Here is a 21924-nt window from a genome sequence, read left to right as displayed (position 1 = left end):
GCAGGGGGGCAAAATGCAAATGACGCTTTAAGAAGCCAAGCGTTTTGATAGCAGATGAAATAATATTCGCGATATGGCTATACCACGTAAGATCATGACTAAGATGAACACCGAGATATTTATATGATTGGACAGGGTTGATAGGAACGTTAGAGATAGTGTAGGGAAACAGGAGAGGATTACTGTGACGGTGGAAAGATATATATTTGCATTTGTTTATATTAAGTGTAATTAGCCAGTCGTTGCACTAGTTTTGTACCAGATTTAGGTTATCTTGTAGGATTTGTTGGTTAATGGTGTCAGTAACTGTTTTGTAAATAACGCAATTGTCGGCAAACATCCGAATATGACAATCTAATTTCTGAGGTAGGTCGTTAATATAAATTCAAAACAAAGGAGGCCCTAAGACGGATCCTTGGGGCACCCCTGAGGAAACTGGTAATAAGTTAGACATATGTTTATTAATGACAACCGATTGGGAGTGGTGAGTCAAGAATTCTTTCATCCGTTCTAGTATGTCACAATGCAAGTTTAGGCTGGAAAGTTTCAGAAATAGGCGGTTACGGGGTACCTTGTCAAATTCCTTAGCAAAGTCGAGGAAGATTGCGTCAGTTTGGAGATTAGTGCCAAGGTTGGCATGCAGGTCGCGAACGAAAATGGCTAGTTGAGTCTCACAGGAGTAACCTTTACGAAATCCATGCTGTGATGAATGAAAGAAATTATTTGAGTCCAGAAACTGCATTTAAAAAATAAATGACGTGTTCCATGAGCTTGCAGGGTATGGTGGTAAGTGATATGGGGCGGTAGTTAAGTGGTGAATCTTTTTTACCCGACTTGTGGACAGGGACGACCTTCCCCACTTTCCAGTCGTGGGGTATGATACCTGTAGAAATGGACTGCGAGAATAGCAAGCATAAAAACTTTCACCCCCCAAAGTTGTGTTCCTATCCAACTTGTACGGTACACTGTTTAAGGCTGTCAATTATCACCACATCCGGTTCTGACTAGCCCTATCGAGCCTGCGGCTACAAGAGTATGACATTACCGTTGTGTACCGATCTGGGAGGAAACACAGCGACGCTGACTGTTTTTCGCGCGCACTTCTCCCTTTGACATCATCGGACCCCGACCACGATTTGCCATTTATAGGCGTTATCGACGTCGTCAAGACGGCAGAGCACCAGTGCATGGACCCTGAGTTGGTGGATCGAGCACTTTCAAGGAGACGAAGCCGTTTTACCCCGCTCGGTGGCGCGCGGGTTATAAGCGTTCTCTTTGCGTAACAACGCCTTTTAGATATCCTTGTAATACTGTCGAAGCTGCACCAATACATTTTGTGAGCCAGCCACAATGAGCCTTGGATTCTCTAAGACCTTAGCAAGGATACGACCGAAGTATTACGTGTCCTGGCTGCTTTATTCTGTGGGACAATACATGAAAACTTGCTATTATTACCAGCGCCGCAAGAAACCGTGCGTTAAACCGGCTGGCTTTCTCTGAACTTTGAACCCTCCTCAAGCACCGCCTTTGGTTGGTCCATTCCGAGTGACTTAATCGCGCAACAGATGGGTAGTCGTTGCTGCTGGCTACCAGGCCGAAACCGAAGATATTCCGCAAGAAAACTCTTACGAAATAGCCAAGTTATTTATCTGCCGCATCGCTCTACAACAAGGCGCACCCTTTGTTCTCATAACAGATCGTGGTGCAGCATTCACAGCCGAACTTACGCAGGGCGCTCTCCAAAGGACGAATAGCTCTCATCCCAAGAGCACTGCGTATCATCCTCAAACAAATGGATTAAGGAACGTCTGAACAGAACGCTGGCATATATACATTCCATGTATGTCGACGTAGAGCACAACACGTGGGACGGGATTTTACCACATGTGACTTTCGCTTATATAACACTGCTGTACAAGAGACCGCACAGTTTACACCATCCGAACTTGTCCTCGGGCGCCGCGTCACGTCAACACTTGAAAGTGCTCAGGCTCGCGCAAAGAGAATTTGCCTATGACTACCACGATGTGCGTCTACTTGGGGCACTATTGCAGAGGCACGTGCGTGCCCAGCCCGAGTTTATCTGCAACATGAGCCATTGCGAATGCATCTAAGGCTACTGACTAGACACAGGAATCATTCACTCACGAACGTCACAAGCGTACGGCCTGTGTCCGCCTACTCAGAAGCCGTGTTGTCGCAGCAAGACTTATTGCCGTCGGACTTCGAACCGTATGACATACGCGAAGTTCCACTCTCGACGATGCCAAAGCCAACGGTGAGACTCTCAATCCCCAGGACAACGAAGAAGTCGAAAATGCTGCTTTGGCCCCAAGCATTTCGCGCTGTCATACATTGCTTACATCTATAGATATTACGAACATGTTTTTACAGATGGTTCTGTGACACAGACCTCTTCCGCGGCGGCCTACACGGTACCAGGAATGGGGATCGCACAACGGATCAAGATAGGACACAGGACGTCGTCTACAGCAGCTGAGTTGACCGGAGTTCGAGAAGGACTTGGCTGCATACTGCAACAGAGTCTCGAGAATGGACAGTGTTCTGTGACTCAAAACCAGCACTGCAACTCATCAGCAATTATCTGAATGACAGAATCGCATATAGTCCTTTGGTTCCTGACATCATGTCTCTGCTTGCTGAGGCGTCTCATTCCGGGCATACCATTGTGCTGCAGTGGACTCCTGGCCATTGCGGAATAGCTGGAAACGAGCAGGCTGCCGCGGAAGCAAAAAAGGCGCACAGTGACGGAACCATTATAAAATTTCTTTTTCCCGGTATGACATTAACGCCTTGCTCCATACCTCCATTAAAACTTTGACGGCGCGACATTGGGACAACCCCGAACATCGACAAGAGCGCCTCCATAGACTTGACGCTGGATTACAATTCCACCTTCCACTTCGGTTGCGAAGAAGCCAGGAAACACTCATTCATCGATTACGGCTCGATGTGGCATACACTCACCAATACCTTCACAAGATTGGGCAAGCACAGGACCCTGAATGTAGCACCTGTCACACTCTCGAGACAATAGCTCACGTACTTTGCGTGTGCCCTCAATATGCGGCCGAACGAAGAACACTAAAATCTACTGTTGACTGCTTGGACTCCCGCCCCTTTTCAGAAGAAAAGCTTTTGGGCGCGTGGAGGTGTGTTGACTGTGCCCAACATGCCATAAAATCACTCTTGAACTTTTTAAGTGAGACTGGCTTAGACGATCGCCTCTAGAAGCTGTGAGACGTGCAGTCAGTGCGAAACGTATTTGCGCAATAACTTTTTGTGTCAAGATTACTTTTTGTATGGATGGGGGCACATCCCCGCTCGGAACTTGGTCATGATTTCGCCCCTTCTTACGCAGGCTTTTATTCTGCTCTGCATCACCCCACCGCCTTCCTGCTTCAACTATCCTGCTGGATTCTTCGATTTCATCGACTTACCTTGCAACCCTTCCGTCACCGCCCTCGAAGAACTTGAAACTTGCCTACCACCGCCGTTCCAGCCGCTTGTCCCGTATGACGCCTGGCAACCTGGCGGAACTATCAGCGCGGGAGATACGCATCGACTAGAAAAGGCGCATCTGCTCTGGAGCCACTTGGGGCACATCACCGCTCGGAACTCGGTCATGATTTCGCCCCTTCTTGCGCAGGCTTTTATTCTGCTCTGCAACACCCCGTCGCCTTCCTGCTTCATCTATCCTGTTGGATTCTTCGATTTCATCGACTTACCTTGGAACCGTTCCGTCACCGCCCACGAAGAACTTGAAACTTGCCTACCACCGCCGTTCCAACCGCTTGTCAAATATGACGCCTGGCAACCTGGTGGAACTATCAGCGCGGGGGATACGCATCGACTAGAAAAGATGCATCTGCTCTGGAGCCACTTGGGGCACATCACCGCTCGGAACTTGGTCATGATTTCGGCCCTTCTTACGCAGGTTAGTTACCTGCCGTCCTCGGCATCGTTCCGTTCAAATTACCCGTTCTTGCTCGCGGTGACGTGCCCCCCTGAAATGCTTGATTGTTGTCGCCGAATGCTTCGCCTGTCATCTTTCCACTACTTTAATGCATTCCTTATTTTTTTGATGCTCGTTCGCTCAGGTGATACTGAACTTAACCCTGGGCCCCCTGTGTCATTAGAGTGTATTTCCGAAGCCTTCGCTCGTCTCGAACAATCTCATGCCACAATAATTGCCGCGTTGTCAACTATTCGTGTTGCGCAGTCAAACGTAGAAGGAACTGTCAATCGTCTGTCGCTGCGTGTCGATGATTTGGAAAGAAATATTGGGAATGTTCAATCGAGTAGCCCCTGCCCACACGTTAACACAAGCCAGAACAGTACTAAGCTCTCGTTTGAAATCAAACAGCTCGCCGAAAAATGTGATGACGCGGAGAACCGCCTCCGCAGGTCGAACCTTATCTTTTTTGGAATTTCAGATGTAAAAGAAGAAACGTGGGCGCGATCTGAAGAACATGTCGTTTCCTTCTGTCGCGAGAAACTTCGTGTGTCACTGGATCCTGCTGACATTGAGCACGCGCACCGAATGGGTCGTTACACGGAAGGAAAGAAACGCCCCATTATTGTGAATTTGCGCGTATGAAAACAAAATAATTAGTACTTTCAGCTACATCTCAGCTTAAAAATTCAGGGTACACTGTTCGCGAAGATTATCAGCCCATGTCAGATTGGCCCATAAAAAACATTTTGCGTATGCTCAGCAAGCTAACGCTGCGTTCAACATACGTTTCAACAAACTTGTTATGGGTAGCAAGCAATACGTCTAGAATGACACAACCGATACTGTAACAGAGCTATTGTCATCATAGCCATCACCAACACCTGCTTTCCGCCCACTACGTGCCAATCCTCATCAAACATCATTAGCTAATAGGAATGCGCGGGTTCAAAGAACATGACTCTAATATTGACAAATATCCGTAGTTACCTCCCAAAGAAAGAAGCAGTAGGGTCCCTTCTTGAAGATAGTTCCGCGGACATTGCTATTTTTACCGAGTGTTGGCTAACTCCAGATATCGACAACACAGAACTTCTTTCCGAAACGAAATCATTTATTGCTTACAGGCTCGACAGACCAGGAAGAAGGGGTGGTGGCGCCCTTGTTCTCTCGAAATCAGAATTGCATACATCCCCCGTCCATGTTAGTTCCTCTCACGAGACACTTTGCGTTAGACTGGCCCTTCCTAGCTGTACAAACATTATTGTTGCTTGTTATCGGCCTCCTAATTCCGACTCCTCCTTTCTTACCGACCTTCACTCCGTCCTACTTGATCTGCACTCTCAGTTTGTCCATGCGAACTTCCTACTTTGTGGAGACTTTAACTTTCCCGATATAGACTGGGAAACACTGTCAGCACCTTCCGGTCCGTCGAACAAATTCATTGACTTAGTCCTCACGTTTAACTTCACCCAGACAGTTAAAGTGCCTACTCGTGGCGACAACATTCTCGATCTTGTTCTCGCTTGCAAACCTGAGTTAATTGAGTCATTAACAAGCATCACTAGTCTGAGCGATCACGAGGTGCTTGTGTTCAATTTTTCCGTTCCCATCCTCACAAAGCAACGCTCCATAAAGTACATTCGCAACTACAATAAAGCAGATTTTCGCCCTATTAACCGTGAGTTAGAAACTTTTTTCCACCTTTTCCAGCAGGCCGCACCCACTAGATCAGTAGAACAAAACTGGTTGCTCTACAAGAATAAGATCTTGTCCCTTGTCGAAACCTATGTCCCCCTTGTCTGCATACGTGGTGACTGTAACAAGCCCTGGTATAGCAACGCCTTGCGACAGTTAGCAAACAAAAAGAAGCGCCTCTATCGTGCGGCCAAGCACACAAATTTCGTAAAAAAGTGGGAAACGTACAGCAAGTGCCTTCAAGAATACATTAGCATACTACGACGTTCTGAAAAGAATTTTTTTCACGAAGATCTTGAAAACATTATGCGCGTTAACCCCCAAAAATTTTGGAATCTGCTCACCCAGGGCAAAAGCCGTACTCAAAACATTTCTTTGGTTAACCATGATGGCTTACATGTCCCTGATATTGAGCGCGCAGATGTAATGAATTCATATTTTTCCTCCGTGTTCACCCACGAACCTTCACTTCGTATTCCCCCAATACCTGCCACTAGTTTTTCCCTAATGCCATCAGTTTTTATAACCCATGAAGGTACTGCTTAACTCATCGACAACCTTAAGTTGTCAAGCGCTCCTGGGCCACACAACATAACTGCCAAAATATTGAAGGGCACCGTGAGCATTTCTAGCCGTATTTTGCAAATTATTTTTTTAGGAATCTCTTTCAAACGGCGAAATACCAAATGATTGGAAAACTAGTAAAATAACCCCAGTATTAAAGGCAGGCAATCGATCCGATCCTTCTAATTACCGCCCAATTTAATTAACATCTATTCCATGCAAGCTACTGGAGCACATTTTATATTCGCAGATCGCTTCACACCTCGACAATGGCGCTTTCTTCTATGAAAAACAGCACGGTTTTAGATCGGGCCATTCTTGCGAGTCCCAGCTTTTCGAATTCACCACAGACCTTCACGTAAACTTGGATTCTTCTTTTCAAACTGACGTCATTTACCTAGACTACTCCAAAGCCTTCGATCGCGTTCCACATCGGCGTTTATTGGCAATACTGTCCTGCCTCCACATTAACCCTTTAATCTTGTCATGGATTGACTGCTTTCTCCGCGAACGCTCACAATATACAGTAATAGGGAACCACAGATCACAAAATACTACAGTCATCTCTGTTGTCCCCCAGGGATCGGTGCTGGGACCACTCCTTTTTCTGATATTTATAAATGATCTTCCTAATGCCATATCATCTTGTATGCGCCTCTTCGCAGACGATTGTGTCCTTTACCGCCGCATAGCTACTCCCGATGATCAAACTCTGCTTCAACGCGACTTAAATCTCATAGAAACCTGGTGTGTGACATGGCTTATGCAACTGAACATTTCCAAATGTAAGTTCATGCACGTATCAAGAAAGCGAAACAACCTCAGCTATCCGTATTCATTAAATTGTACACCACTGTCTGAAACAGAATCATGCAGGTATCTTGGAATCATTATGAACAACAAACTAACATGGTCTGAGCACATCGCAAAACTTTGTACAGATGCTTCTAAGTTGCTTGGGTTTATCAGACGATCCCTCGCTTTTTCACCCCATTCTGTCCATCAACTCGCCTACGTAACATTCATCCGTTCGAAACTCGAATATGCCTCGGCGATCTGGAATTCCCATCAGAACTATCTAATCGATCAGCTTGAAGCCATCCAAAATCGCGCGGCCCGTTTTATCACATCGCAGTATGACAGACGAAACAGTATAACTCTTATCAAGGCATCCCTTTATCTTCAACCCCTGGAACTTCGGCGTAAAATTTCACAGCTTTGCCCATTTCACAAATTGTACTATACCTTCCCACAGCTAAGAAATTCTGTATTACACCAGCCGCTTTGCACCTCACGCCGTCTTTTCAACTCTTTAAGTTTGCAGCGCATACATGGCTCCACAAACTCATTTAATAAATCTTTTTTTACCTAGCTCCATTACATTGTGGAATTACTTACCCGATTCCACAGTTGCTGAAATAGAACCTAATAAATTCAGGCACTTATTAACAGCACATTTCAAGGGCTGAGTTATTTTGCCGTGTTTTTGAATGTGTATGTGTGTTTTTTTTTGTTTCCAAGTTGTTCTTGAGCCGCTGTGTCTATCTTAGTGTTGATGCTTCTGATGATGTTAATGTTGAACATGAACCCTGCACTTTGTATTGCGTTGTTGTTGTTACCGACCATTGTATATGTAACGACTGCTCCCCCCCCCCTTATGTAATGCCCTAAGCCAAGGGCCTTTAAGGGTAAATAAATGATGATGATGATGACTACATTACTCTTACGTGTATTGCGCCATCAGTAAGCATCCGCATATTGGACAACGTATATATAGTATCTCATTGTACCATAACATAATCACCCGCCACCTACATTTCCCTGTATTTCCCACTTCCCCTTTCCCCAGTGAGTCGTAGCAGGCTAGAGACACGCCCTCCAGGCCTACATCTCCTCCTTTCTCTTCATTAAAATCTACTTCTCCTCCTCCGTCCTCAAGCTCCTTTACAATATGACGCCGGTTTGATTCCGCCTTCCACCAGAGAAATTATAAGCAGCACCGGAGAATTTAAATTTCTTTTGTGATTGAAGAGCGTTACATATGCAGAGACACATAGCAAGTGACCCAAGTTGGCGTGAGAGAGGTTCACTGAAGAGGCGGCACGCACCCAGCAACCCAACAAGGCATCGAAGAGGTTCATTGAAGAGCGGCACATGCCGAGTGTCGCATGCGGAGTGATACGAGTTGTCATGAAAGAGATTAGACTCAGGCGGGCGGACGGATGGACGAACAGACAGAAGACAGACATACCGCAAACGCAAGCTTGGTGAACTTCCCCAAGAATACTTATCCCATCAAAACCATGTTACGAGATTACAAACTGTAGAGGATCGGAACCGTATAGTGGGTCGTCCTCTCCAGCGCTTACTAGTGGGACGTCCTCTCCCGCACTTTTGCTCGAAAATGCCGCTCGCGCTCGGAGTCTGTGCCCCGCTTTGACTGTTGCCGCTGCGCAGCTCCTAGTTCGATCAAATAAACTCCTTAACATTTGGTAGGCAGTGATGTGTTCTCACATGTCCCACCATGAAACTTCGATGAGTACCCTGCCATCTACCATGCCCCAGGATGCCTCCCAGCGACCACTCCTCCTGCACCAACCGCGTATCCTCGTATGCCTCGTCACCGCGATCCTGCCATCTTCACTGGCGCGGCTGACACCAACGTGAACTGGCTCACCCCATACGAGAGAGTCAGTGTGCATAGCAAGTGGGATGAACCAGCCACACTGAACAATGTGCTGTTCTACCTCGCGGGTGTCGCCGGCATATGGTATAACAAGAACAACGCAGATTTCCCGACCTGAACGCCCTTCAAAACCACCCTTGTCGATGTATTTGGGTGCCCCACTGTTCGTAAGCTGCATGCCGAGCAGCAGGGTTTGCGGGCAGGCTCTCAGCTGACCGCAATGTATCATTCACAGCCGAACTTACGCAAGGCGTTCTCCAACGGAGGAATAGCTCTCACCACAAGAGCACTGCGTATCCGTATCATCCTCAAACAAACGGATTCAGGAACGTCGGAACAGAACGCTGGCATATATACATTCCATGTATGTATGTATGCATGTATACATGTATGCATGTATGCATGCATGTATGCATGCGTGCATGTATGCATGCGTGCATGCATGTATGCATGTATGCATGCATGCATGTATGCATGCATGTATGCATGCGTGCATGCATGTATGCATGTATGTATGCATGTATGTATGCATGTATGCATGTATGCATGTATGTATGTATGCATGCATGTATGCATGTATGCATGTATGCATGTATGCATGTATGTATGTATGCATGCATGTATGCATGTATGCATGCATGCATTTATGTATGTATGTATGTATGAAGAGGACATTCTGAACCTATTTAAGAAAGCGAACTCGTCCACGGTGGAGTCTGATCGGATCAGTAACCTGTTGAACGATATAGAACACGATGCTTTCCACAAGTGGCTCGCCAAGAATCCTCGCTCTGTGGCCGAAATCATTAAACTGTGTAAAAGTTATGATGTGTTACCGGGGCAACGGTCGTTGACCCGTCGCTCTTCTGCGTGCCACGACAAACCCCTCACTTGTCTGGCTGCAATTTTGGACAAGTCTGTACTGCTCATGGAAATGAAGGGGCTCCTCCGTGAGGAGGGTGCTCGCCAACTATCACTGCTGACCTTTGCACAGCCTCATCATATTCAGGAGGCCTCCTCGCGTTTTATGCCTCCGCTCTGCTTCGCCTTTGAGCATGAGACCAACGTCGCACCACTGCCTCTCGGCAAACCTGTTTTTACGTTTGAATAAAGCCAGTCGACTCCGTTCCCAAGCTGTCAAAACGTGTTTTCCTTGCCTCCGCTAAACCGAGCTCCCTACAGTGGTTACCCAGGACATTTACGTCTTTTTTTGGAACACTAGCCATAGGCTACGCTGTTTCTACTCCGGCAGACAAAGACGACCCCTACGATTAGGTCTCCTGTCACTGCCGCAGAGCTGCAGCTTCCCAGATGTTGCCCCAATATTTTGGTTTGGGCAAGTAGAGGTCCATTTTCAACTCCAGCACATCGCATCACAGATAGCAAAGCACCAACAAGTCGTCATCACGGTACCCCATAGCGACATCACCAATGCCATAGACGACTTGCCAGCGAATACGCTTTCGACCACCCCGTACGACGACCTGAAACGCACGGTCTTGCAACACCTCGACCCATCGCAACAGGGTAGGCTCCAATGGCTCCTCTCTGAGGAACTGGGCGACCACCGACCGCCACAGCTGCGGCACCGAATGCGTTAGGTACTGGGTGTGCACTCCGAAAACAAGAGCCACCTTGCAATTTCGCGCGAGCTGTTTTTGTAACGCCTCTCTGTCACGAGCTGAAATAGAAGAAGAAAAAGAAGACAGAGAAGATGGAAGACAAAGAAGGCTGACGTTGCCTGGAAGGAGCGAGATGGGAAATGGAAGAACGCCGCTGGAGGAGAAGAAGCAAGAAGTCGGCTAGCACACTGGGCGCTGAAGGCGATGAACCAAGGACGTCGAGATTGAAGAATTGAGCAGGAGGACTCCGGTGGCTCTGCACCAGTCGGGTTTGATCCTCCATGCCTGCGTATGTGCACCGTGGCTTCCTGCAAAGGCTTGGTCCGAGGACAACGTCCCCGGCCTATGCTACGGGTACAACCTCGCCCTCACCGACGACAACGCTCGGCGAGCCAGGCCTATTCTACGGAGAGAACCCTTAGCAGAGATGTCAGTAGTCCTTTGAGGAATACGAAAGAACTACGCCGACTCAGACATGTAAGCGCCACACCGCTCGTGACATATTAGGACGTTGTGAGAATTTGTGAAACGATTTAAGAACTCGGGAAAGATATTAGTGCGAAGGAGAGAGGGCTAACTCAGTGTAACCATTGTTGCGGATGTACGTAAATTTGTCGGAGAGTTATCGGTGTGATACATTATAAATGTGTTTGGTGTGTCGGTCCAGACACATCTCTCGTGCGCCGGTAACCGTAACACCCCCACAGTCCGCTCACATGGTACTGGCGGGTTCCGACGAGACGAGTCTCGATCAGCTAGTTGTATTCTCTGAACGCATATGCGACTGCTTGTCGGCGGCACAGCTACCTATTTCCACTGCAAGAGTTTCAGAGCTAAGAAACCGACACTCGTGCCTGGAGGAAATAGTCCACCCCCTCACTGGAGAAGTTGACGACTGGCGGCAACACTGACGACCAACATTGGCGAAACCATTCGGTTTCAAGGTCTCGCAGTGCACCTAGGGACATGGCGTGGCAGTAGTGCTGGTACCACCGTCGAGTTCGCGAACAAGCAAGTCGTCGCACTTAGCCCTGTTTGCGGATGGAAAACGTACTGGCCAGTCGCCAATGGCAGCATGCGACATCGGCCCTCGCGCAAGCCGCCTATTCGCAGTCGAGCGCGTCACCGGCACCCTCCTCCTCCGTGTTGGCCGCAGATCGCCAGCACGGCGAGTCCATACCCACGCTTCACGCAGTGAACAACACTGCCGTCACGTCGTATGGACTCCGGTCAATAACGCTAGACATCGGACTCCAGCGCTTGCACAGATGACGGTGTATAATCACTGACGTCAGTTTTGCCATAATGGGAGCAAACTATCTCAGCCATTTCAACCTAAATGTGAGTGTTCGCGGTCGGCGCCTAAAGGACCACGTCACACCCCTCGATGTACTTGGCCTGCAGTACAACTTCACCTCATCAGGCACACGTACGCTTCGGCCGGTCTCAACGTACAAGATTACTTGCTGTGTACCTACAACTCACGAAGCCCTGAAACGAAGCGCTGCCCGTGAAACACGCGGTGACGCATCGTATCACTATCGCCGGCCCACCTGTCACTTCGTGGCCACGGAGGATCACCGGATGGAGGTTGGAAGTAGCCCGCTGCGAGTTGGAACACATGCTACAGCTCGGCGTTATTCCCCGTCCTTCCTCCAGCAACTGGTCTTCATCTCTCCATCTGGTTTCATAGCAGAACAGTGGCGACTGGTGGTCTTATGGTGATTACCGAGCTTTGAATGGCGTCACTACTCCGTATCAATATCCTTTTCCCCACATACATGACTTCGGCGCTCGTCTCGCAGGAACCAAAGTAGCAAGATCGATTTGATGAGCACGTGCAACAAAATTCCTGTCGAACACAGTGACACTCCGAAGAGAGGAATGACTGCTTCATTTGGCTTATTTGAGTTTGTCCGCATGTCTTAGGGTTTTAAGAATGTGGCACAACATTTTCGAAGGTTGATGGGCAAGATTATACGCGGGCTCCCTTTCATTTTCGTCTATCTTGACGACATTCTCGTTGCACGTCGTACAGACGAAGAGCTCAGAGTCATTCGCCTTCTATTTTAGCGACTGAATGGACACGGCGTGGTCCTAAAGCCCCAGAAATGCACTTTAGTAGTTGTAGCCCTGGATTTTCTGGGCCATCGATTTTCACCCCAAGGCCTCAAGCCTCTGAGATAACGGGTACGGGCAATCGAGGACTTCCCCTCTCCAACCTCCTTCTGAGACCTATATTTTCACAGGCGCTTCATACCATGTTGTGCGCAATCATTTGGCCGCTTACTGACTTGCTGCGTCGCGACTCAAAAAAAAAAGACGCCTACCTTGCACTGGTCCTCTGAGCACGAACACTCCTTCCAGGAAGTGAAAACACGACCGTCCGTCATTATGTTGTCCCGGCTTCGTCGAAATACATCGCTTAGCCTCGCTGTGGGAGCCCCCGGCTCTTCCTTAGAACTGGAGCCCGACTGGAGTTCCACCTCTTTCACTCTTCAAAGCTGCTTTTACTTATGAATAACGCCAGTCGACTCTCCGTTCTCAAGCTTTCAAAACGTGTTGCCTCCGCTAAACCGAGTTCGGAACACCATCCTATCGCGCCTCACGAAACTCCTTAGAAGCAGCGGTTCCCTCACTTCATGGTCGTCAAAGGCAATCCTGGGCCATTTTCTGACGTCACCTGCGATATTGCGTTACTACGACCCAACGACCCCTACAGAGGTGCTCAAGATGCCAGCTGTGTAGGCCGCGGCACTGTTCTTGTGCAGCGCAAACACGAATTGTCCGAATACGTTGTGCCTTATGCAAGTCACATGCTTACGAAAGCCGATAGTAACTACACCGTTTATGTTTGGCGATCTTCTGGGATCTTACTAAGTTCCTGCCACATGGCCCCCCATTTGACGTCGTAAGAAACCTCCACACACTTTGTTGTCGTCACTGAAGGACCCCTCAGGCCGACTTGCCCGTTGGGTACTTCGCCTGCAGGACTGGGATATTCGCGATGTTCGCAATATTCGCTACCAGCACTCTGACCCCAACGCCCTGTCATGCTCTCGCTTGCCCAACGACAATGTCTGCTGCTCCGAATCCCAGCTTGCCGTTTCTTCCATCGACCTTCTCCCCATCGCTACCGAGCAGCGCAATTACCACTGGATCGCCTCACCGATAGACTTGCTCTCTGATCCATCCGCACGACAAGCACTCGCGTGTTGCGTCGTCAAGCCCACCATTTCAGCATTCCCGCCGACCTACTCCACCGACGGAATTACACCGCCGATGGCCACCAGTGGTTGCTGGTAGTACACCATTGTCTGTGTTCAGAAATACGTGTGTCACTCCATTCTGATCCACAGTGTGCACACTCTGGAGCATTAAAAACTTACCAGCGCATTCGACAGCAGTAGTGCTGGCATGGGATGTGCAGCTACGCCCAGAAGTTGGTTCGTTCTGGCCCCGTTTGTCAGTGCTAAAAATATTCAATGCATCACTCGCCAGCCGGTCTGCAACCGTTACCTTCCCTTACCCATCCGTTTCTGCGCGTCGGAATCAGTTTGTATTGGCCACCTCCTCTGATCACTCGTAACCTCTGTACCAACGTGGCAGTTGATTACCTCACGCCGTCCCCTGAAACTGCCGCCCTCCCAGCGGCTAGACCGCTCAATGTGGCTTCCTTCCTGCTTCGCTGATTCATACTGTAGCATGGTCCACCACAGGAGTTGCTCAGCGAACGCGGACGTGTCATCCCATCGGAAGTCGTTTGAGCCATCCTCAAAGAGTACCAGGTTTCGCCGCACAGCTACTGTTTACCATCCGCAAACCAATGGCCTCACTAAACACGTGAACGATCAGCGATTTGCTCGCGATGTACGTAGCATCCGACCACAAAGATTTCGATGACATCATAGCCTTCGCATCCTCCACCTACAATACCGCTACTCAAAGCACCACTGGCTTTTCACCATCTTTCTTGCTGTATGGCCGGCACCCGCCGCACACAATCGACACAATCCTTCCGTACGCACTGGATTTATCTGAGTGCGCGCCTATTTCTGCCACAGCCAGGCATACCGAAGAGTACTGCAATCTCGCACGGGTTTTTACTTCAAATGACCAAGAGCGCCAGAAGAGTGCTCGCGGTGGCACTACTTCTGTGCCCAGGTACTTCCCCGTAGCGCTTGTGTGGCTCTCGGTCCCTTCCACTACACCCGGTCTCTCGTCGAAACTACTGCGCAAGTGTGAAGGCCCCTACCGTGTTGTCGAACGCACATTTCCGGTCAACTACGTCGTCGAACGCATTGAATTGTCTACGGCTATGCGCCGTCGTGGGCGAGACGTTGTAAACATCGACCACCTCAGGACCTACTATGAACCCTCATAGTGACAAGCTGTTAGGTCGCCGAGTGGATCCCTTTTGGTTCACTGGGATAATTGTAGAGAAGGAATGGAACGGTATGGTGTAAGCGTAGTTTTTACAGCACCTAACAAGCTCTTGAGGTTGAGTGTGTTGAGCTGTCTCATGAGGAAACGAAAACCAGGTTGCGCTAGCGCACACAAGGACCCTTTGTTACATGCACTCATATCTTGGTGCATAAGATTCTACTTTCGTGTGGGAAGTACTACGTGGGCCAGACGGGCAGATGTTTAAACGTGTGTCTGGCGGAGCATAGTAATAAAGTGGAGAGCTTCGCAATAGACGGGCATCTGGCTGCCCATTGTAGAAAATATGACGCGAAGGCACCATGCTACCCTCTCTTAAAACAAACTGTTGTTGTCTATCGCCACAGGAATAAGATAACGAGGGAAATTTTCACAGCAGCTGAGATAGCTAGAGCAGGTGACGATTGTGTTAGCACGCTGTCTATTCTTTTAAATAAGAAAGAGCTTGAATTTTCGGGCATAGTTGCCACATGACTACTTTTCTTTTTCTTCCTTCCCTTCAGTGTGTCTCTTGCAGTGGCTTCCCAATGAGTATATATATATGCTTACCAGCTGCAATAAGTCAGTTGTTGAAAGTTAGAGCTCGTCCCGTGTTCTTGCTTCGTCCTTGTGTCGTTTTGCACTATGTATTCCAATTTACGATATAATGCAAGTAAGTACAATGACGAATGGTATAGACCAGTTTTTAGTTAGGCATATAACCGGTGCGATGGTATAAGCATTGCAAGGAACACGGCAAAAAAATTTGTGTGAGACTGCTAGAGGTATAAAACAGGCAGATATATACTTAAAATGCGTTATTTTTCCGTTTTGTATATTGTGCAGTAAGCTGTGGGAAACAATGGGGGATCTGTTATCTGAGCGACGTTAGGTGGAAGCGAGGTACATTCGGTTATGCACGATGCCATAGGCGGATTATCATATTTCTTCGTCCGAGTGAAGAAGGAGATAACTTTTTGCTCATGATAGGGAAGGGTTGAAATGAGTGGTGCTGAAAGAATACCCAATCGGGCGGACGATTTCTTACTGTGGTAAAGTGCGTACAACGACAATCGGATACATAGCCTGCACATGACAAGTGTCTATGAAGACTTACTCCTACATATAGAGATAAAACACCTTTCAAACGTAAATAGGATGACATGACAGATTGCACGGCTTCGTGCTAAACAATCTCAAGCATGTTATTAAGACCTGCCTGGCGAAGATACCATATGACAGAAGCATACTCCACAGGAAGCAAAACCAGGTAGTTCAACTCTTAAAGTCTTGTACCTTCATTTGCAGTTTTGTAAGCGCCGTGTAAGGAAGCTGATCTTCTTGGAAGCCATTACTAACAAGTAATGAACTCGATATGAGCAGCCGAGCTTAAATCTGAAGTAAGCAGAATGCCCAAATACTTGAATGGCATGATTTATTCTATTACGGAGTCATTGAATTTCTATGGGTTAGAACATGCCAACGGGATAGTAGCAAATATTGCGTGGTTAGTTTTTTTTACACTTTTAATTTACACTAGCTGAACCATTCCTTTAACTTTGATAGATGAGACTGTAGTTTTGTAACGGCGGCTGGGCTAATAGTTTTTTTTTTTGTAAATTACGCAGCAGTCGCGAAAACATGTATTGACGAATACGTATTAGATGCCCTATCATTAATGTAAATATAACAACCTAAGTGGGCCAAGCGCACTGTCATGTGGCCGCCCCAGGTGTTAATGTATCGGATTAGATATGTAGTCGTGGTGCTTAACTGACTGGTACCGATTGCTAAGAAGTAATTCAATACATGCAGTTGCTCTGTGGCCGAGGAGCACATTATGTACTTTTCCCATTAGGTGCTTATGTGGAACGCTGTTGAAAACCTTTTAAAAATAATGAAATATGGCATCAATGCACAGAGAATATTTCGGGTCGTTAGGTACCAAAACCGAGATATGAACATGAGGCACGCCGTAGTGGGAGCTCCGGATTAATTTCGACCATTCGGAGGTTCTTTAACATGCACCGAATGCACAGCACACGGGTCGTTTTGCACTTTTCCCCATCGAAATGGGGCTGCCACGGCCGGGATTAGATCCTGCAGAGGAACACCAGAGCCACTACGCCATAACTGAGGTGAAACAGCGCGAAAAAGACGAGGACACAAGGAAACAAATACCACAGACAAGCGCTTTTCTGTGGTATTTGTTTCCTTGTGTCCTCGTCTTTTTCGCGCTGTTTCCCCTCAGTTCTAAGTATGAACCAACTAGCCCTCATCAAGATCTTACTACCACTACACCACCACGGCGGGTGTGCCATCGATGTAAACTCGCATGTGTAGTGGTGTGTGAAGGTTTGTCACAAGCTCAAAAAGTTGCTTCTGGCATGATAATTTTCCAGGCAAACCATGCTGCGTGTCAAGGATTTGTGATGGAAAAAGGCGGGCGTGCAAAAGCGAACAAAATTAGAAAGATAAGAACGACACAATCTCGCACCGTGAACATTTTGTTGCCTTCATAAATTTCGTTGTTCCTTTTTGTTTACCTTCGAAAACAGATGATTGCTATTGGTTTAATGCCTAGCCCTGTTTGGATTATAATGCCAAGAATGTAAGAAGTGAAAGATGGCCAGGACAAGATAAAATGATGTTATCTTCAAAAACAAACAAAAAACAAAGCATTCGCGAGAAAGTACTAGTACATAATGCTTGTTTATGGAAGGTATACAGCCGCAAATAAAGACAAAATGTGCAAATTTGCGGAAGTCGCAGTGAATTGCTCAAGTGATTACCGCCTCGAACAGTGAATTGTAACATCAGCGCTGACGCAGGAGTCATGCAGAAATCTATACTTACACCATGGTGTACAATTTGGCCGTTTAAGTAAATTGTAGACATAAGTAAGGCTTTTATCTAGTAAAATTTTTTTTACAAACCTATCTTAGTTAATATTCTGTTCTAAATGTTCAGCGCTTGTCCTTGCGACTTCTGCTTGAGTTCCGAGTATACATTTGCGCTATTTGTATCAATACCGAATACCAACTAGCCCGGTCTCACACCTTGCTAAATATAGTGACCTTAATTTGCTTGATATTTGCAGCGATCTTTGTGTCGACGGCCCTCGGACGTTTGACGAGTCACTTCTTCAAGAACTGCTCAAAGATTATGCTGCAAATGAATCCGTACCCTGCTGCCGACCTTGTGAATAAGGTATCTGCACTAATAATGTTGAATGTTCTCCATAAGTCACTAGGCCCATCTATAGGGTGCCACTGGAACAAGCTGTATCACCGTTGCGGTACTCGTTTTCAATGAAGCAGGTATTGCGCTACGTAAAGATTGTTCGATAAGGTTTGTAAAGCAGCTATAACATTTGCAAATGATTCGAGCTCCACGCGTAATATCATGACGATATCGAAAATTGGCCGCGAAACCTGGAACAACCGAGGACTGTAAGTTTGATTCGTCCAAAATGATTGCAACTGTATGGCCGTTCATTACAGGACACTGTAATACAACGCATAACGGAGTTCATCATTGCAGCTAACGTGTAACAATGAAAACTATTGTGGGCTCCTAAGCACAATCAGTTAGAAGCTTGGCGACTTTATGTCAGCGGTTGTGAGAGACCCAACGGCGAATTCTTCTTGTTGTTGTTCTCCTGAGTGGCTGTGCCGCATATCCATAGTGGCGGATTGGCCATTTGTCGAGTGGTTAAATTGGGTGTATAAAAACAAGGGACCGGACAGCTTGAACGATGGAGCTTAAAAATTAAAATTTGTATGTGCTGGCAAAGAACCATCAGAAGATAAACATGCATAAAAAATCTAACAATGTATAGATAACTAAATAAATAAATAAATAAATGAATAAAATGTGTGGTAGGGAGTGAAAACGATCAGTATAACATAGTAATCGATTGGTTTAAATTAGGTATTTTTGGATTGCCAAGCAAATATTTCTGTGACTGAACCCAATAATGGTGGCTCCGAAAGATAGGATCACAGGCACTGATAAATTTAGGTCAATATTGTGAAGCGGCATTTCCGGTAGTCGTTTTCGTGTAACAGAAAGATGCCTGCAAGACAACAATAAATGGTTGGTCTCCGGTTCGCTACCGAACGAGCATAGTCGTGACAGGAACAGACCAGACCTGTCTAGATAGAAGTTCAACGCAGTTATACGGCAGAGCAGCCTCGTGATGTACAATTTTTCGTGTTTGACAAAGATCTCTTGCCAAGGGTATTAAAAATGTCGGTAATGCACAGAGTTGGTAATCGCGGAGCCTGATACTGCCTGGATAATGCCACTCCTGCGAAATCTAGCAGCAGTGACATAAGTAGTGCAAGGGCTATAAGAGGAATCGGGCCACTTATGGATGCCTTCTTATCGGCCACTTATCGAATGTTATTCGACGATTTCCCAGTCTATGCAATATGCCAATTCCACAGGTACATTTTCCAGTCACATGATCTATGTGTGGGTGCCAGTTGAGAGGCGTTAAAAATCATTACAGGGTATTTAACAGGTTCTACCAGTGGTATGTGTTGAAGGTGGTAAGACAATGAGATATGCACTGTGTCATGTGTCGGAAAAACGAGAATAGCTCATTTGCATGAATAGAGTAAAAGGTGATTAACATATAACCACCTCTCCTGATCACATACGTAAGTTCGCAGTCATTGGTACAGCTTCTGCATGTGGTTCGCAGATGGGGACAACGTAATATCTTCTGAATAAACATAAGTAGCTCATTCTTGATGACAAGTATGTGTGCTCTTTCGAATATTAGAAAAGCACCGGGAAAAGGACTTATCCTTGCGGTACGCCTCTGATTTGTTTATACCCAGAAGAAGAAAAGCCGCTTTTGTAGCAATAGAGTTCTATTAAACCTAAAAAATATTGAATCCACGCTATATCCAGGGGGCACGCCGCTGCGACGAACGTGGTCATGCAACCGCTGCTTTTTGCGCACCCTGAGAAACTCAGCGGTGCCCTGGAATAGGGGCGCCGACCTTGTGAAGCGGCCAGGACTCAAAACATGAAGACACCGGCCCACCGCTAATCTCTCTGAGATATAGAGAAATAAAGTTTTTCCATTCCATTCCATTGCGCAGGCTTTCCTGCTATGCACCCTTGCTCCGCTACATTCCGGTTTCGGCCTCACCGATCCTGCGGCCGCTCGTCAACCTGATGACGCTGCTACACAGCCTCCTGTGGATAACGACAGAACAGCAGAAGACAGGCTGAATCCTCCGCATCCTGCTACAGTCGAGTTCTTCGCCTGGCAGCCACGCAGTACTGCCTCCTCAGCAACTTTACCTTGCCTACAAATATCGCTTCCGTTCTGGGGCCGTTCCGGGCACGCCACTGCGACGAACGTGGTCATGCAACCACTCCTTTTTTGCTCAGGCTTTCCTGCTACGCACCCTTGCTCAGCTACATTCCGGTTTCGGCCTCATCGATCCTGCCTCCGCTCGTCAACCTGATGACGCTGCTACACAGCCTCCTGTGGATAACGACAGAGCAGCAGAAGACAGGCTGGATCCTCCGCATCCTGCTACAGTCGAGTTCTTCGCCTGGCAGCCACGCAGTACTGCCACCTAAGCAGCTTTGCCTTGCCTACAAATACCGCTTCCATTCTGGGGCCGTTCGGGGCACGCCACTGCGACGAACGTGGTCATGCAACCACTCCTTTTTTGCTCAGGCTTTCCTGCTACGCACCCTTGCTCAGCTACATTCCGGTTTCGGCCTCATCGATCCTGCCTCCGCTCGTCAACCTGATGACGCTGCTACACAGCCTCCTGTGGATAACGACAGAACAGCAGAAGACAGGCTGAATCCTCCGCATCCAGCTACAGTCTAGTTCTTCGCCTGGCAGCCACGCAGTACTGCCTCCTCAGCAACTTTACCTTGCCTACAAATATCGCTTCCGTTCTGGGGCCGTTCCGGGCACGCCACTGCGACGAACGTGGTCATGCAACCACTCCTTTTTTGCTCAGGCTTTCCTGCTACGCACCCTTGCTCAGCTACATTCCGGTTTCGGCCTCATCGATCCTGCCTCCGCTCGTCAACCTGATGACGCTGCTACACAGCCTCCTGTGGATAACGACAGAGCAGCAGAAGACAGGCTGGATCCTCCGCATCCTGCTACAGTCGAGTTCTTCGCCTGGCAGCCACGCAGTACTGCCACCTAAGCAGCTTTGCCTTGCCTACAAATATCGCTTCCGTTCTGGGGCCGTTCCGGGCACGCCACTGCGACGAACGTGGTCATGCAACCACTCCTTTTTTGCTCAGGCTTTCCTGCTACGCACCCTTGCTCAGCTACATTCCGGTTTCGGCCTCATCGATCCTGCCTCCGCTCGTCAACCTGATGACGCTGCTACACAGCCTCCTGTGGATAACGACAGAACAGCAGAAGACAGGCTGAATCCTCCGCATCCTGCTACAGTCGAGTTCTTCGCCTGGCAGCCACGCAGTACTGCCTCCTCAGCAACTTTACCTTGCCTACAAATATCGCTCCCGTTCTGGGGCCGTTCCGGGCACGCCACTGCGACGAACGTGGTCATGCAACCACTCCTTTTTTGCTCAGGCTTTCCTGCTACGCACCCTTGCTCAGCTACATTCCGGTTTCGGCCTCATCGATCCTGCCTCCGCTCGTCAACCTGATGACGCTGCTACACAGCCTCCTGTGGATAACGACAGAACAGCAGAAGACAGGCTGAATCCTCCGCATCCTGCTACAGTCGAGTTCTTCGCCTGGCAGCCACGCAGTACTGCCTCCTCAGCAACTTTACCTTGCCTACAAATATCGCTTCCGTTCTGGGGCCGTTCCGGGCACGCCACTGCGACGAACGTGGTCATGCAACCACTCCTTTTTTGCTCAGGCTTTCCTGCTACGCACCCTTGCTCAGCTACATTCCGGTTTCGGCCTCATCGATCCTGCCTCCGCTCGT

General features: G+C 47.9%; 1 protein-coding gene across 2 annotated transcripts in view; it reads left to right on the top strand.

Annotated features, from left to right (window-relative positions):
- Positions 1-21924, top strand: part of LOC129386004 (uncharacterized) — a 162231-nt gene that overhangs the window by 36443 nt on the left and 103864 nt on the right. For both annotated transcript variants that reach the window (XM_055073204.1, XM_055073199.1), the window contains exon 2: positions 18069-18178. In XM_055073204.1, the coding sequence (XP_054929179.1) occupies positions 18069-18178 (110 nt within the window). The remainder of the gene's footprint in view (positions 1-18068; positions 18179-21924) is intronic.

Source organism: Dermacentor andersoni, chromosome 3 (genome assembly GCF_023375885.2).
Source record: "Dermacentor andersoni chromosome 3, qqDerAnde1_hic_scaffold, whole genome shotgun sequence".
Taxonomy (NCBI): Eukaryota; Metazoa; Arthropoda; class Arachnida; order Ixodida; family Ixodidae; genus Dermacentor; species Dermacentor andersoni.
Note: the sequence above shows the minus strand (reverse complement) of the source record. Positions and strands in the feature narration are given on the sequence as shown.